At 32.9% G+C, this 16,708-nt stretch overlaps 1 protein-coding gene across 1 annotated transcript in view; it reads left to right on the top strand.

Annotated features, from left to right (window-relative positions):
- Positions 1–16,708, top strand: part of LOC311114399 (zinc finger MIZ domain-containing protein 1-like) — a gene marked incomplete at both ends in the record, with an annotated part of 51,446 nt that overhangs the window by 7,609 nt on the left and 27,129 nt on the right. Inside the window, one exon of the mRNA XM_084189656.1 lies at positions 115–229. Within this exon, the coding sequence (XP_084045782.1) occupies positions 115–229 (115 nt within the window). The remainder of the gene's footprint in view (positions 1–114; positions 230–16,708) is intronic.

The raw sequence follows: 16,708 nt of genomic DNA, 5'->3' as shown, positions 1-16,708 counted from the left end.
AATGAAGTAAAGTTTGTGCTTTTAATAATGTAACTATAAGGACAATAAAGGTATTTTTTTAAATAAATGCAAATCTGTCTCTCTCTCTCCGTCTGTCTCTGTGTGTGTCTGCAGTGATGGGTCTTTTCCCTATGACTCGGTACCATGGCAACAGAACACCAACCAGCCGCCAGGTTCTCTCTCCGTGGTAACGACCGTCTGGGGTGTCACCAACACCTCGCAGAGCCAGGTGAGATTACCCAGAATGCTCTGGGGTGTCACCAACACCTCACAGAGCCAGGTGAGATTACCCAGAATGCTCTGGGGTGTCACCAACACCTCGCAGAGTCAGGTGAGATTACCCAGCATACTCTGGGGTGTCACCAACACCTTGCAGAATCAGGTGAGATTACCCAGCATGCTCTGGGGTTTCACCGACACCTTGCAGAGTCAGGTGAGAATCAGGTAAGATTACCCAGTATGCTCTGGGGTGTCACCAACACCTTGCTGAATCAGGTGAGATTACCCAGCATGCTCTGAAACAATTCCAATAGAGGAGGAGGATACCTCTACATTGTAGTGACTACAGTAGTAATAGTAATAATAGTAGTAGTGACTACAGTAGTAATAGTAGTAGTAGTAGTAGTAGTGACTACAGTAGTAATAGTAGTAGTAGTGACTACAATAGTAATAGTAGTAGTAGTGACTACCGTAGTAATAGTAGTAGTAGTAGTAGTAGTAGTAGTAGTAGTAGTGACTACAGTAGAAATAGTAGTAGTAGTGACTACAATAGTAGTAGTAGTAGTAGTGACTACAGTAGTAATAGTAATGGTAGTGACTACAGTAGTAATATTAGTAGTAGTGACTATAGTAGTAGTAGTGACTACAGTAGTAATAGTAGTAGTAGTGACTACCGTAGTAATAGTAGTAGTAGTAGTAGTAGTAGTAGTGACTACAGTAGTAATAGTAGTAGTAGTGACTACAGTAGTAGTAGTGACTACAGTAGTAATAGTAATGGTAGTGACTACAGTAGTAATAGTAGTAGTAGTGACTACAGTAGTAATAGTAGTAGTAGTGACTACAATAGTAATAGTAGTAGTAGTGACTACAGTAGTAATAGTAGTAGTAGTGACTACAGTAGTAATAGTAGTAGTAGTAGTGACTACAGTAGTAATAGTAGTAGTAGTAGTAGTAGTAGTAGTAATATTGACTACAGTAGTAATAGTAGTAGTAGTGACTACACTAGTAATATTAGTAGTAGTGACTACAGTAGTAATAGTAGTAGTAGTGACTACAGTAGTAATAGTAGTAGTAGTGACTACCGTAGTAATAGTAGTAGTAGTAGTAGTAGTAGTGACTACAGTAGTAATAGTAGTAGTAGTGACTACAGTAGTAGTAGTGACTACAGTAGTAATAGTAATGGTAGTGACTACAGTAGTAATAGTAGTAGTAGTGACTACAGTAGTAATAGTAGTAGTAGTGACTACAGTAGTAATAGTAGTAGTAGTGACTACAGTAGTAATAGTAGTAGTAGTGACTACAGTAGTAATAGTAGTAGTAGTAGTGACTACAGTAGTAATAGTAGTAGTAGTAGTAGTAGTAGTAGTAGTAGTGACTACAGTAGTAATAGTAGTAGTAGTGACTACAGTAGTAATAGTAGTAGTAGTGACTACCGTAGTAATAGTAGTAGTAGTAGTAGTAGTAGTGACTACAGTAGTAATAGTAGTAGTAGTGACTACAGTAGTAATAGTAGTAGTAGTAGTGACTACAGTAGTAATAGTAGTAGTAGTGACTACAGTAGTAATAGTAGTAGTAGTGACTGCAGTAGTAATAGTAGTAGTAGTGACTACAGTAGTAATAGTAGTAGTAGCGACTGCAGTAGTAATAGTAGTAGTAGTGACTACAGTAGTAATAGTAGTAGTAGTGACTACAGTAGTAATAGTAATAGTAGTGACTACAGTAGTAGTAGTAGTAGTAGTGACTACAGTAGTAATAGTAGTAGTAGTAGTAGTAGTGACTACAGTAGTAATAGTAGTAGTAGTGACTACAGTAGTAATAGTAATGGTAGTGACTACAATAGTAGTAGCAGTAGTAGTGACTACAGTAGTAATAGTAGTAGTAGTGACTACAGTAGTAATAGTAGTAGTAGTAACTACAGTAGTAATAGTAGTAGTGACTTACAGTAGTAATATTGATGGTAGTGACTACTATAGTAGTAGTAGTAGTAGTAGTAGTAGTGACTACAGTAGTAATAGTGACTACAGTAGTAATATTGATGGTAGTGACTACTATAGTAATAGTAGTAGTAGTAGTAGTAGTAGTAGTAGTAGTAGTGACTACAGTAGTAGTAGTAGTGACAACATTAGTAATAGTAATAGTAACTACAGTAGTAATATTGATGGTAGTGACTACTATAGTAATAGTAGTAGTAGTAGTAGTAGTGACTACAGTAGTAATAGTAGTAGTAGTGACAACATTAGTAATAGTAATAGTAACTACAGTAGTAATATTGATGGTAGTGACTACTATAGTAATAGTAGTAGTAGTAGTAGTAGTGACTACAGTAGTAATAGTGACTACAGTAGTGATAGTAGTAGTAGTGACTACATTAGTAATAGTAGTAGTAGTGACTACAGTAGTAATAGTAGTAGTAGTGACTACAGTAGTAATAGTAGTAGTAGTGACTACAGTAGTAATAGTAGTAGTAGTAGTGACTACAGTAGTAATAGTAGTAGTAGTAGTAGTAGTAGTGACTACAGTAGTAATAGTAGTAGTAGTGACTACAGTAGTAATAGTAGTAGTAGTGACTACAGTAGTAATAGTAGTAGTAGTGACTACCGTAGTAATAGTAGTAGTAGTAGTAGTAGTAGTAGTGACTACAGTAGTAATAGTAGTAGTAGTGACTACAGTAGTAATAGTAGTAGTAGTAGTGACTACAGTAGTAATAGTAGTAGTAGTGACTGCAGTAGTAATAGTAGTAGTAGTGACTACAGTAGTAATAGTAGTAGTAGTGACTGCAGTAGTAATAGTAGTAGTAGTGACTACAGTAGTAATAGTAGTAGTAGTGACTACAGTAGTAATAGTAATAGTAGTGACTACAGTAGTAGTAGTAGTAGTAGTAGTGACTACAGTGGTAATAGTAGTAGTAGTAGTAGTAGTGACTACAGTAGTAATAGTAGTAGTAGTGACTACAGTAGTAATAGTAATGGTAGTGACTACAATAGTAATAGTAGTAGTAGTGACTACAGTAGTAATAGTAATGGTAGTGACTACAATAGTAGTAGCAGTAGTAGTGACTACAGTAGTAATAGTAGTAGTAGTGACTACAGTAGTAATAGTAGTAGTAGTAACTACAGTAGTAATAGTAGTAGTGACTTACAGTAGTAATATTGATGGTAGTGACTACTATAGTAGTAGTAGTAGTAGTAGTAGTGACTACAGTAGTAATAGTGACTACAGTAGTAATATTGATGGTAGTGACTACTATAGTAATAGTAGTAGTAGTAGTAGTAGTAGTAGTAGTAGTAGTAGTAGTAGTAGTGACTACAGTAGTAGTAGTAGTGACAACATTAGTAATAGTAATAGTAACTACAGTAGTAATATTGATGGTAGTGACTACTATAGTAATAGTAGTATTAGTAGTAGTAGTAGTGACTACAGTAGTAATAGTAGTAGTAGTGACAACATTAGTAATAGTAATAGTAACTACAGTAGTAATATTGATGGTAGTGACTACTATAGTAATAGTAGTAGTAGTAGTAGTAGTGACTACAGTAGTAATAGTGACTACAGTAGTGATAGTAGTAGTAGTGACTACATTAGTAATAGTAGTAGTAGTGACTACATTAGTAATAGTAGTAGTAGTAGTGACTACAGTAGTAATAGTAATATTGACTACAGTAGTAATAGTAATGGTAGTGACTACAGTAGTAATAGTAGTAGTAGTGACTACAGTAGTAATAGTAGTAGTGGTGACTACAGTAGTAGTAGTAGTAGTGACTACAGGAGTAATATTGATGGTGGTGACTACACTAGTAATATTAGTAGTAGTGACTACAGTAGTAGTAGTAGTGACTACAGGAGTAATATTGATGGTAGTGACTACACTAGTAATATTAGTAGTAGTGACTACAGTAGTAATAGTAGTAGTAGTGACTACAGGAGTAATATTGATGGTAGTGACTACTATAGTAATAGTAGTAGTAGTAGTAGTAGTGACTACAGTAGTAATAGTAGTAGTAGTGACAACATTAGTAATAGTAATAGTAACTACAGTAGTAATATTGATGGTAGTGACTACAGTAGTAATAGTAGTAGTAGTAGTAGTAGTAGTAGTAGTGACTACAGTAGTAATAGTAGTAGTAGTGACAACATTAGTAATAGTAATAGTAACTACAGTAGTAATATTGATGGTAGTGACTACTATAGTAATAGTAGTAGTAGTAGTAGTAGTAGTAGTAGTAGTGACTACAGTAGTAATAGTAGTAGTAGTGACAATATTAGTAATAGTAATAGTAACTACAGTAGTAATATTGATGGTAGTGACTACTATAGTAATAGTAGTAGTAGTAGTAGTAGTGACTACAGTAGTAATAGTAGTAGTAGTGACAACATTAGTAATAGTAATAGTAGTAATAGTAGTAGTAGTGACTACAGTAGTAATAGTAGTAGTAGTAACTACAGTAGTAATAGTAGTAGTGACTTACAGTAGTAATATGTATGGTAGTGACTACTATAGTAGTAGTAGTAGTAGTAGTAGTGACTACAGTAGTAATAGTGACTACAGTAGTAATATTGATGGTAGTGACTACTATAGTAATAGTAGTAGTAGTAGTAGTAGTAGTAGTAGTAGTAGTAGTGACTACAGTAGTAGTAGTAGTGACAACATTAGTAATAGTAATAGTAACTACAGTAGTAATATTGATGGTAGTTACTACTATAGTAATAGTAGTATTAGTAGTAGTAGTAGTGACTACAGTAGTAATAGTAGTAGTAGTGACAACATTAGTAATAGTAATAGTAACTACAGTAGTAATATTGATGGTAGTGACTACTATAGTAATAGTAGTAGTAGTAGTAGTAGTAGTAGTGACTACAGTAGTAATAGTAGTAGTAGTGACAATATTAGTAATAGTAATAGTAACTACAGTAGTAATATTGATGGTAGTGACTACTATAGTAATAGTAGTAGTAGTAGTAGTAGTGACTACAGTAGTAATAGTAGTAGTAGTGACAACATTAGTAATAGTAATAGTAGTAATAGTAGTAGTAGTGACTACAGTAGTAATAGTAATAGTGACTACAGTAGTGTTAGTAGTAGTAGTGACTATATTAGTAATAGTAGTAGTAGTGACTACATTAGTAATAGTAGTAGTAGTAGTGACTACAGTAGTAATAGTAATAGTGACTACAGTAGTAATAGTAATGGTAGTGACTACAGTAGTAATAGTAGTAGTAGTGACTACAGTAGTAATAGTAGTAGTGGTGACTACAGTAGTAATAGTAGTAGTAGTGACAACATTAGTAATAGTAATAGTAACTACAGTAGTAATATTGATGGTAGTGACTACAGTAGTAATAGTAGTAGTAGTAGTAGTAGTAGTAGTAGTGACTACAGTAGTAATAGTAGTAGTAGTGACAACATTAGTAATAGTAATAGTAACTACAGTAGTAATATTGATGGTAGTGACTACTATAGTAATAGTAGTAGTAGTAGTAGTAGTAGTAGTAGTGACTACAGTAGTAATAGTAGTAGTAGTGACAATATTAGTAATAGTAATAGTAACTACAGTAGTAATATTGATGGTAGTGACTACTATAGTAATAGTAGTAGTAGTAGTAGTAGTGACTACAGTAGTAGTAGTAGTGACAACATTAGTAATAGTAATAGTAGTAGTAGTAGTGACTACAGTAGTAATAGTAATAGTGACTACAGTAGTGATAGTAGTAGTAGTGACTATATTAGTAATAGTAGTAGTAGTGACTACATTAGTAATAGTAGTAGTAGTAGTGACTACAGTAGTAATAGTAATAGTGACTACAGTAGTAATAGTAATGGTAGTGACTACAGTAGTAATAGTAGTAGTAGTGACTACAGTAGTAATAGTAGTAGTGGTGACTACAGTAGTAATAGTAGTAGTAGTGACTACAGGAGTAATATTAATGGTAGTGACTACACTAGTAATATTAGTAGTAGTGACTACAGTAGTAATAGTAGCAGTAGTGACTACAGGAGTAATATTGATGGTAGTGACTACACTAGTAATATTAGTAGTAGTGACTACAGTAGTAATAGTAGTAGTAGTGACTACAGGAGTAATATTGATGGTAGTGACTACTATAGTAATAGTAGTAGTAGTAGTAGTGACTACAGTAGTAATAGTAGTAGTAGTGACAACATTAGTAATAGTAATAGTAACTACAGTAGTAATATTGATGGTAGTGACTACTATAGTAATAGTAGTAGTAGTAGTAGTAGTGACTACAGTAGTAATAGTAGTAGTAGTGACAACATTAGTAATAGTAATAGTAGTAATAGTAGTAGTAGTGACTACAGTAGTAATAGTAATAGTGACTACAGTAGTGATAGTAGTAGTAGTGACTATATTAGTAATAGTAGTAGTAGTGACTACATTAGTAATAGTAGTAGTAGTAGTGACTACAGTAGTAATAGTAGTAGTGACTACAGTAGTAATAGTAATAGTGACTACAGTAGTAATAGTAATGGTAGTGACTACAGTAGTAATAGTAGTAGTAGTGACTACAGTAGTAATAGTAGTAGTGGTGACTACAGTAGTAATAGTAGTAGTAGTGACTACAGGAGTAATATTGATGGTAGTGACTACACTAGTAATATTAGCAGTAGTGACTACAGTAGTAATAGTAGTAGTAGTGACTACAGGAGTAATATTGATGGTAGTGACTACACTAGTAATAGTAGTAGTAGTAGTGACTACAGTAGTAATAGTAGCAGTAGTGACTACAATAGTAGTAGTAGTAGTAGTGACTACAGTAGTAATAGTAGTAGTAGTAGTGACTACAGTAGTAGTAGTAGTAGTAGTAGTAGTAGTAATAGTGACTACAGTAGTAGTAGTAGTAGTGACTACATTAGTAATAGTAGTAGTAGTGACTACAGTAGTAATAGTAGTAGTAGTGACTACAATAGTAGTAGTAGTAGTAGTAGTGACTACCGTAGTAATAGTAGTAGTAGTAGTAGTAGTAGTAGTAGTAATAGTGACTACAGTAGTAGTAGTAGTAGTAGTGACTACAGTAGTGATAGTAGTAGTAGTGACTACAGTAGTAATAGTAGTAGTAGTAGTGACTACAGTAGTAATAGTAGTAGTAGTAGTAGTAGTAGTAGTAGTAGTAGTAGTAGTAGTGACTACAGTAGTAGTAGTAGTAGTAGTGACTACATTAGTAATAGTAGTAGTAGTGACTACAATAGTAGTAGTAGTAGTAGTAGTAGTGACTACCGTAGTAATAGTAGTAGTAGTAGTAGTAGTAGTAGTAGTAATAGTGACTACAGTAGTAGTAGTAGTAGTAGTGACTACAGTAGTGATAGTAGTAGTAGTGACTACAGTAGTAATAGTAGTAGTAGTAGTAGTAGTAGTAGTAGTAGTGACTACAGTAGTAATAGTAGTAGTAGTGACTACAGTAGTAATAGTAGTAGTAGTGACTACCGTAGTAATAGTAGTAGTAGTAGTAGTAGTAGTGACTACAGTAGTAATAGTAGTAGTAGTGACTACAGTAGTAATAGTAGTAGTAGTAGTGACTACAGTAGTAATAGTAGTAGTAGTGACTACAGTAGTAATAGTAGTAGTAGTGACTGCAGTAGTAATAGTAGTAGTAGTGACTACAGTAGTAATAGTAGTAGTAGCGACTGCAGTAGTAATAGTAGTAGTAGTGACTACAGTAGTAATAGTAGTAGTAGTGACTACAGTAGTAATAGTAATAGTAGTGACTACAGTAGTAGTAGTAGTAGTAGTGACTACAGTAGTAATAGTAGTAGTAGTAGTAGTAGTGACTACAGTAGTAATAGTAGTAGTAGTGACTACAGTAGTAATAGTAATGGTAGTGACTACAATAGTAGTAGCAGTAGTAGTGACTACAGTAGTAATAGTAGTAGTAGTGACTACAGTAGTAATAGTAGTAGTAGTAACTACAGTAGTAATAGTAGTAGTGACTTACAGTAGTAATATTGATGGTAGTGACTACTATAGTAGTAGTAGTAGTAGTAGTAGTAGTAGTGACTACAGTAGTAATAGTGACTACAGTAGTAATATTGATGGTAGTGACTACTATAGTAATAGTAGTAGTAGTAGTAGTAGTAGTAGTAGTAGTAGTAGTAGTGACTACAGTAGTAGTAGTAGTGACAACATTAGTAATAGTAATAGTAACTACAGTAGTAATATTGATGGTAGTGACTACTATAGTAATAGTAGTAGTAGTAGTAGTAGTGACTACAGTAGTAATAGTAGTAGTAGTGACAACATTAGTAATAGTAATAGTAACTACAGTAGTAATATTGATGGTAGTGACTACTATAGTAATAGTAGTAGTAGTAGTAGTAGTGACTACAGTAGTAATAGTGACTACAGTAGTGATAGTAGTAGTAGTGACTACATTAGTAATAGTAGTAGTAGTGACTACAGTAGTAATAGTAGTAGTAGTGACTACAGTAGTAATAGTAGTAGTAGTGACTACAGTAGTAATAGTAGTAGTAGTAGTGACTACAGTAGTAATAGTAGTAGTAGTAGTAGTAGTAGTAGTAGTGACTACAGTAGTAATAGTAGTAGTAGTGACTACAGTAGTAATAGTAGTAGTAGTGACTACAGTAGTAATAGTAGTAGTAGTGACTACCGTAGTAATAGTAGTAGTAGTAGTAGTAGTAGTAGTGACTACAGTAGTAATAGTAGTAGTAGTGACTACAGTAGTAATAGTAGTAGTAGTAGTGACTACAGTAGTAATAGTAGTAGTAGTGACTGCAGTAGTAATAGTAGTAGTAGTGACTACAGTAGTAATAGTAGTAGTAGTGACTGCAGTAGTAATAGTAGTAGTAGTGACTACAGTAGTAATAGTAGTAGTAGTGACTACAGTAGTAATAGTAATAGTAGTGACTACAGTAGTAGTAGTAGTAGTAGTAGTGACTACAGTGGTAATAGTAGTAGTAGTAGTAGTAGTGACTACAGTAGTAATAGTAGTAGTAGTGACTACAGTAGTAATAGTAATGGTAGTGACTACAATAGTAATAGTAGTAGTAGTGACTACAGTAGTAATAGTAATGGTAGTGACTACAATAGTAGTAGCAGTAGTAGTGACTACAGTAGTAATAGTAGTAGTAGTGACTACAGTAGTAATAGTAGTAGTAGTAACTACAGTAGTAATAGTAGTAGTGACTTACAGTAGTAATATTGATGGTAGTGACTACTATAGTAGTAGTAGTAGTAGTAGTAGTGACTACAGTAGTAATAGTGACTACAGTAGTAATATTGATGGTAGTGACTACTATAGTAATAGTAGTAGTAGTAGTAGTAGTAGTAGTAGTAGTAGTAGTAGTAGTAGTGACTACAGTAGTAGTAGTAGTGACAACATTAGTAATAGTAATAGTAACTACAGTAGTAATATTGATGGTAGTGACTACTATAGTAATAGTAGTATTAGTAGTAGTAGTAGTGACTACAGTAGTAATAGTAGTAGTAGTGACAACATTAGTAATAGTAATAGTAACTACAGTAGTAATATTGATGGTAGTGACTACTATAGTAATAGTAGTAGTAGTAGTAGTAGTGACTACAGTAGTAATAGTGACTACAGTAGTGATAGTAGTAGTAGTGACTACATTAGTAATAGTAGTAGTAGTGACTACATTAGTAATAGTAGTAGTAGTAGTGACTACAGTAGTAATAGTAATAGTGACTACAGTAGTAATAGTAATGGTAGTGACTACAGTAGTAATAGTAGTAGTAGTGACTACAGTAGTAATAGTAGTAGTGGTGACTACAGTAGTAGTAGTAGTAGTGACTACAGGAGTAATATTGATGGTGGTGACTACACTAGTAATATTAGTAGTAGTGACTACAGTAGTAATAGTAGTAGTAGTGACTACAGGAGTAATATTGATGGTAGTGACTACACTAGTAATATTAGTAGTAGTGACTACAGTAGTAATAGTAGTAGTAGTGACTACAGGAGTAATATTGATGGTAGTGACTACTATAGTAATAGTAGTAGTAGTAGTAGTAGTGACTACAGTAGTAATAGTAGTAGTAGTGACAACATTAGTAATAGTAATAGTAACTACAGTAGTAATATTGATGGTAGTGACTACAGTAGTAATAGTAGTAGTAGTAGTAGTAGTAGTAGTAGTGACTACAGTAGTAATAGTAGTAGTAGTGACAACATTAGTAATAGTAATAGTAGTAATAGTAGTAGTAGTGACTACAGTAGTAATAGTAATAGTGACTACAGTAGTGATAGTAGTAGTAGTGACTATATTAGTAATAGTAGTAGTAGTGACTACATTAGTAATAGTAGTAGTAGTAGTGACTACAGTAGTAATAGTAGTAGTGACTACAGTAGTAATAGTAATAGTGACTACAGTAGTAATAGTAATGGTAGTGACTACAGTAGTAATAGTAGTAGTAGTGACTACAGTAGTAATAGTAGTAGTGGTGACTACAGTAGTAATAGTAGCAGTAGTGACTACAGGAGTAATATTGATGGTAGTGACTACACTAGTAATATTAGCAGTAGTGACTACAGTAGTAATAGTAGTAGTAGTGACTACAGGAGTAATATTGATGGTAGTGACTACACTAGTAATAGTAGTAGTAGTAGTGACTACAGTAGTAATAGTAGCAGTAGTGACTACAATAGTAGTAGTAGTAGTAGTGACTACAGTAGTAATAGTAGTAGTAGTAGTGACTACAGTAGTAGTAGTAGTAGTAGTAGTAGTAGTAATAGTGACTACAGTAGTAGTAGTAGTAGTGACTACATTAGTAATAGTAGTAGTAGTGACTACAGTAGTAATAGTAGTAGTAGTGACTACAATAGTAGTAGTAGTAGTAGTAGTGACTACCGTAGTAATAGTAGTAGTAGTAGTAGTAGTAGTAGTAGTAGTAATAGTGACTACAGTAGTAGTAGTAGTAGTAGTGACTACAGTAGTGATAGTAGTAGTAGTGACTACAGTAGTAATAGTAGTAGTAGTAGTGACTACAGTAGTAATAGTAGTAGTAGTAGTAGTAGTAGTAGTAGTAGTAGTAGTAGTAGTGACTACAGTAGTAGTAGTAGTAGTAGTGACTACATTAGTAATAGTAGTAGTAGTGACTACAATAGTAGTAGTAGTAGTAGTAGTAGTGACTACCGTAGTAATAGTAGTAGTAGTAGTAGTAGTAGTAGTAGTAATAGTGACTACAGTAGTAGTAGTAGTAGTAGTGACTACAGTAGTGATAGTAGTAGTAGTGACTACAGTAGTAATAGTAGTAGTAGTAGTAGTAGTAGTAGTAGTAGTGACTACAGTAGTAATAGTAGTAGTAGTGACTACAGTAGTAATAGTAGTAGTAGTGACTACCGTAGTAATAGTAGTAGTAGTAGTAGTAGTAGTGACTACAGTAGTAATAGTAGTAGTAGTGACTACAGTAGTAATAGTAGTAGTAGTAGTGACTACAGTAGTAATAGTAGTAGTAGTGACTACAGTAGTAATAGTAGTAGTAGTGACTGCAGTAGTAATAGTAGTAGTAGTGACTACAGTAGTAATAGTAGTAGTAGCGACTGCAGTAGTAATAGTAGTAGTAGTGACTACAGTAGTAATAGTAGTAGTAGTGACTACAGTAGTAATAGTAATAGTAGTGACTACAGTAGTAGTAGTAGTAGTAGTGACTACAGTAGTAATAGTAGTAGTAGTAGTAGTAGTGACTACAGTAGTAATAGTAGTAGTAGTGACTACAGTAGTAATAGTAATGGTAGTGACTACAATAGTAGTAGCAGTAGTAGTGACTACAGTAGTAATAGTAGTAGTAGTGACTACAGTAGTAATAGTAGTAGTAGTAACTACAGTAGTAATAGTAGTAGTGACTTACAGTAGTAATATTGATGGTAGTGACTACTATAGTAGTAGTAGTAGTAGTAGTAGTAGTGACTACAGTAGTAATAGTGACTACAGTAGTAATATTGATGGTAGTGACTACTATAGTAATAGTAGTAGTAGTAGTAGTAGTAGTAGTAGTAGTAGTAGTAGTGACTACAGTAGTAGTAGTAGTGACAACATTAGTAATAGTAATAGTAACTACAGTAGTAATATTGATGGTAGTGACTACTATAGTAATAGTAGTAGTAGTAGTAGTAGTGACTACAGTAGTAATAGTAGTAGTAGTGACAACATTAGTAATAGTAATAGTAACTACAGTAGTAATATTGATGGTAGTGACTACTATAGTAATAGTAGTAGTAGTAGTAGTAGTAGTGACTACAGTAGTAATAGTGACTACAGTAGTGATAGTAGTAGTAGTGACTACATTAGTAATAGTAGTAGTAGTGACTACAGTAGTAATAGTAGTAGTAGTGACTACAGTAGTAATAGTAGTAGTAGTGACTACAGTAGTAATAGTAGTAGTAGTAGTGACTACAGTAGTAATAGTAGTAGTAGTAGTAGTAGTAGTAGTAGTGACTACAGTAGTAATAGTAGTAGTAGTGACTACAGTAGTAATAGTAGTAGTAGTGACTACAGTAGTAATAGTAGTAGTAGTGACTACCGTAGTAATAGTAGTAGTAGTAGTAGTAGTAGTAGTGACTACAGTAGTAATAGTAGTAGTAGTGACTACAGTAGTAATAGTAGTAGTAGTAGTGACTACAGTAGTAATAGTAGTAGTAGTGACTGCAGTAGTAATAGTAGTAGTAGTGACTACAGTAGTAATAGTAGTAGTAGTGACTGCAGTAGTAATAGTAGTAGTAGTGACTACAGTAGTAATAGTAGTAGTAGTGACTACAGTAGTAATAGTAATAGTAGTGACTACAGTAGTAGTAGTAGTAGTAGTAGTGACTACAGTGGTAATAGTAGTAGTAGTAGTAGTAGTGACTACAGTAGTAATAGTAGTAGTAGTGACTACAGTAGTAATAGTAATGGTAGTGACTACAATAGTAATAGTAGTAGTAGTGACTACAGTAGTAATAGTAATGGTAGTGACTACAATAGTAGTAGCAGTAGTAGTGACTACAGTAGTAATAGTAGTAGTAGTGACTACAGTAGTAATAGTAGTAGTAGTAACTACAGTAGTAATAGTAGTAGTGACTTACAGTAGTAATATTGATGGTAGTGACTACTATAGTAGTAGTAGTAGTAGTAGTAGTGACTACAGTAGTAATAGTGACTACAGTAGTAATATTGATGGTAGTGACTACTATAGTAATAGTAGTAGTAGTAGTAGTAGTAGTAGTAGTAGTAGTAGTAGTAGTAGTGACTACAGTAGTAGTAGTAGTGACAACATTAGTAATAGTAATAGTAACTACAGTAGTAATATTGATGGTAGTGACTACTATAGTAATAGTAGTATTAGTAGTAGTAGTAGTGACTACAGTAGTAATAGTAGTAGTAGTGACAACATTAGTAATAGTAATAGTAACTACAGTAGTAATATTGATGGTAGTGACTACTATAGTAATAGTAGTAGTAGTAGTAGTAGTGACTACAGTAGTAATAGTGACTACAGTAGTGATAGTAGTAGTAGTGACTACATTAGTAATAGTAGTAGTAGTGACTACATTAGTAATAGTAGTAGTAGTAGTGACTACAGTAGTAATAGTAATAGTGACTACAGTAGTAATAGTAATGGTAGTGACTACAGTAGTAATAGTAGTAGTAGTGACTACAGTAGTAATAGTAGTAGTGGTGACTACAGTAGTAGTAGTAGTAGTGACTACAGGAGTAATATTGATGGTGGTGACTACACTAGTAATATTAGTAGTAGTGACTACAGTAGTAATAGTAGTAGTAGTGACTACAGGAGTAATATTGATGGTAGTGACTACACTAGTAATATTAGTAGTAGTGACTACAGTAGTAATAGTAGTAGTAGTGACTACAGGAGTAATATTGATGGTAGTGACTACTATAGTAATAGTAGTAGTAGTAGTAGTAGTGACTACAGTAGTAATAGTAGTAGTAGTGACAACATTAGTAATAGTAATAGTAACTACAGTAGTAATATTGATGGTAGTGACTACAGTAGTAATAGTAGTAGTAGTAGTAGTAGTAGTGACTACAGTAGTAATAGTAGTAGTAGTGACAACATTAGTAATAGTAATAGTAACTACAGTAGTAATATTGATGGTAGTGACTACTATAGTAATAGTAGTAGTAGTAGTAGTAGTAGTAGTAGTAGTGACTACAGTAGTAATAGTAGTAGTAGTGACAATATTAGTAATAGTAATAGTAACTACAGTAGTAATATTGATGGTAGTGACTACTATAGTAATAGTAGTAGTAGTAGTAGTAGTGACTACAGTAGTAATAGTAGTAGTAGTGACAACATTAGTAATAGTAATAGTAGTAATAGTAGTAGTAGTGACTACAGTAGTAATAGTAGTAGTAGTAGTAACTACAGTAGTAATAGTAGTAGTGACTTACAGTAGTAATATGTATGGTAGTGACTACTATAGTAGTAGTAGTAGTAGTAGTAGTGACTACAGTAGTAATAGTGACTACAGTAGTAATATTGATGGTAGTGACTACTATAGTAATAGTAGTAGTAGTAGTAGTAGTAGTAGTAGTAGTAGTGACTACAGTAGTAGTAGTAGTGACAACATTAGTAATAGTAATAGTAACTACAGTAGTAATATTGATGGTAGTTACTACTATAGTAATAGTAGTATTAGTAGTAGTAGTAGTGACTACAGTAGTAATAGTAGTAGTAGTGACAACATTAGTAATAGTAATAGTAACTACAGTAGTAATATTGATGGTAGTGACTACTATAGTAATAGTAGTAGTAGTAGTAGTAGTAGTAGTGACTACAGTAGTAATAGTAGTAGTAGTGACAATATTAGTAATAGTAATAGTAACTACAGTAGTAATATTGATGGTAGTGACTACTATAGTAATAGTAGTAGTAGTAGTAGTAGTGACTACAGTAGTAATAGTAGTAGTAGTGACAACATTAGTAATAGTAATAGTAGTAATAGTAGTAGTAGTGACTACAGTAGTAATAGTAATAGTGACTACAGTAGTGTTAGTAGTAGTAGTGACTATATTAGTAATAGTAGTAGTAGTGACTACATTAGTAATAGTAGTAGTAGTAGTGACTACAGTAGTAATAGTAATAGTGACTACAGTAGTAATAGTAATGGTAGTGACTACAGTAGTAATAGTAGTAGTAGTGACTACAGTAGTAATAGTAGTAGTGGTGACTACAGTAGTAATAGTAGTAGTAGTGACAACATTAGTAATAGTAATAGTAACTACAGTAGTAATATTGATGGTAGTGACTACAGTAGTAATAGTAGTAGTAGTAGTAGTAGTAGTAGTAGTGACTACAGTAGTAATAGTAGTAGTAGTGACAACATTAGTAATAGTAATAGTAACTACAGTAGTAATATTGATGGTAGTGACTACTATAGTAATAGTAGTAGTAGTAGTAGTAGTAGTAGTAGTGACTACAGTAGTAATAGTAGTAGTAGTGACAATATTAGTAATAGTAATAGTAACTACAGTAGTAATATTGATGGTAGTGACTACTATAGTAATAGTAGTAGTAGTAGTAGTAGTGACTACAGTAGTAGTAGTAGTGACAGCATTAGTAATAGTAATAGTAGTAGTAGTAGTGACTACAGTAGTAATAGTAATAGTGACTACAGTAGTGATAGTAGTAGTAGTGACTATATTAGTAATAGTAGTAGTAGTGACTACATTAGTAATAGTAGTAGTAGTAGTGACTACAGTAGTAATAGTAATAGTGACTACAGTAGTAATAGTAATGGTAGTGACTACAGTAGTAATAGTAGTAGTAGTGACTACAGTAGTAATAGTAGTAGTGGTGACTACAGTAGTAATAGTAGTAGTAGTGACTACAGGAGTAATATTAATGGTAGTGACTACACTAGTAATATTAGTAGTAGTGACTACAGTAGTAATAGTAGCAGTAGTGACTACAGGAGTAATATTGATGGTAGTGACTACACTAGTAATATTAGTAGTAGTGACTACAGTAGTAATAGTAGTAGTAGTGACTACAGGAGTAATATTGATGGTAGTGACTACTATAGTAATAGTAGTAGTAGTAGTAGTGACTACAGTAGTAATAGTAGTAGTAGTGACAACATTAGTAATAGTAATAGTAACTACAGTAGTAATATTGATGGTAGTGACTACTATAGTAATAGTAGTAGTAGTAGTAGTAGTGACTACAGTAGTAATAGTAGTAGTAGTGACAACATTAGTAATAGTAATAGTAGTAATAGTAGTAGTAGTGACTACAGTAGTAATAGTAATAGTGACTACAGTAGTGATAGTAGTAGTAGTGACTATATTAGTAATAGTAGTAGTAGTGACTACATTAGTAATAGTAGTAGTAGTAGTGACTACAGTAGTAATAGTAGTAGTGACTACAGTAGTAATAGTAATAGTGACTACAGTAGTAATAGTAATGGTAGTGACTACAGTAGTAATAGTAGTAGTAGTGACTACAGTAGTAATAGTAGTAGTGGTGACTACAGTAGTAATAGTAGTAGTAGTGACTAC

Source organism: Coregonus lavaretus, assembly GCF_964263955.1.
Source record: "Coregonus lavaretus genome assembly, contig: HAP1_SCAFFOLD_3486, whole genome shotgun sequence".
Lineage (NCBI taxonomy): Eukaryota > Metazoa > Chordata > Actinopteri > Salmoniformes > Salmonidae > Coregonus > Coregonus lavaretus.
Note: the sequence above shows the minus strand (reverse complement) of the source record. Positions and strands in the feature narration are given on the sequence as shown.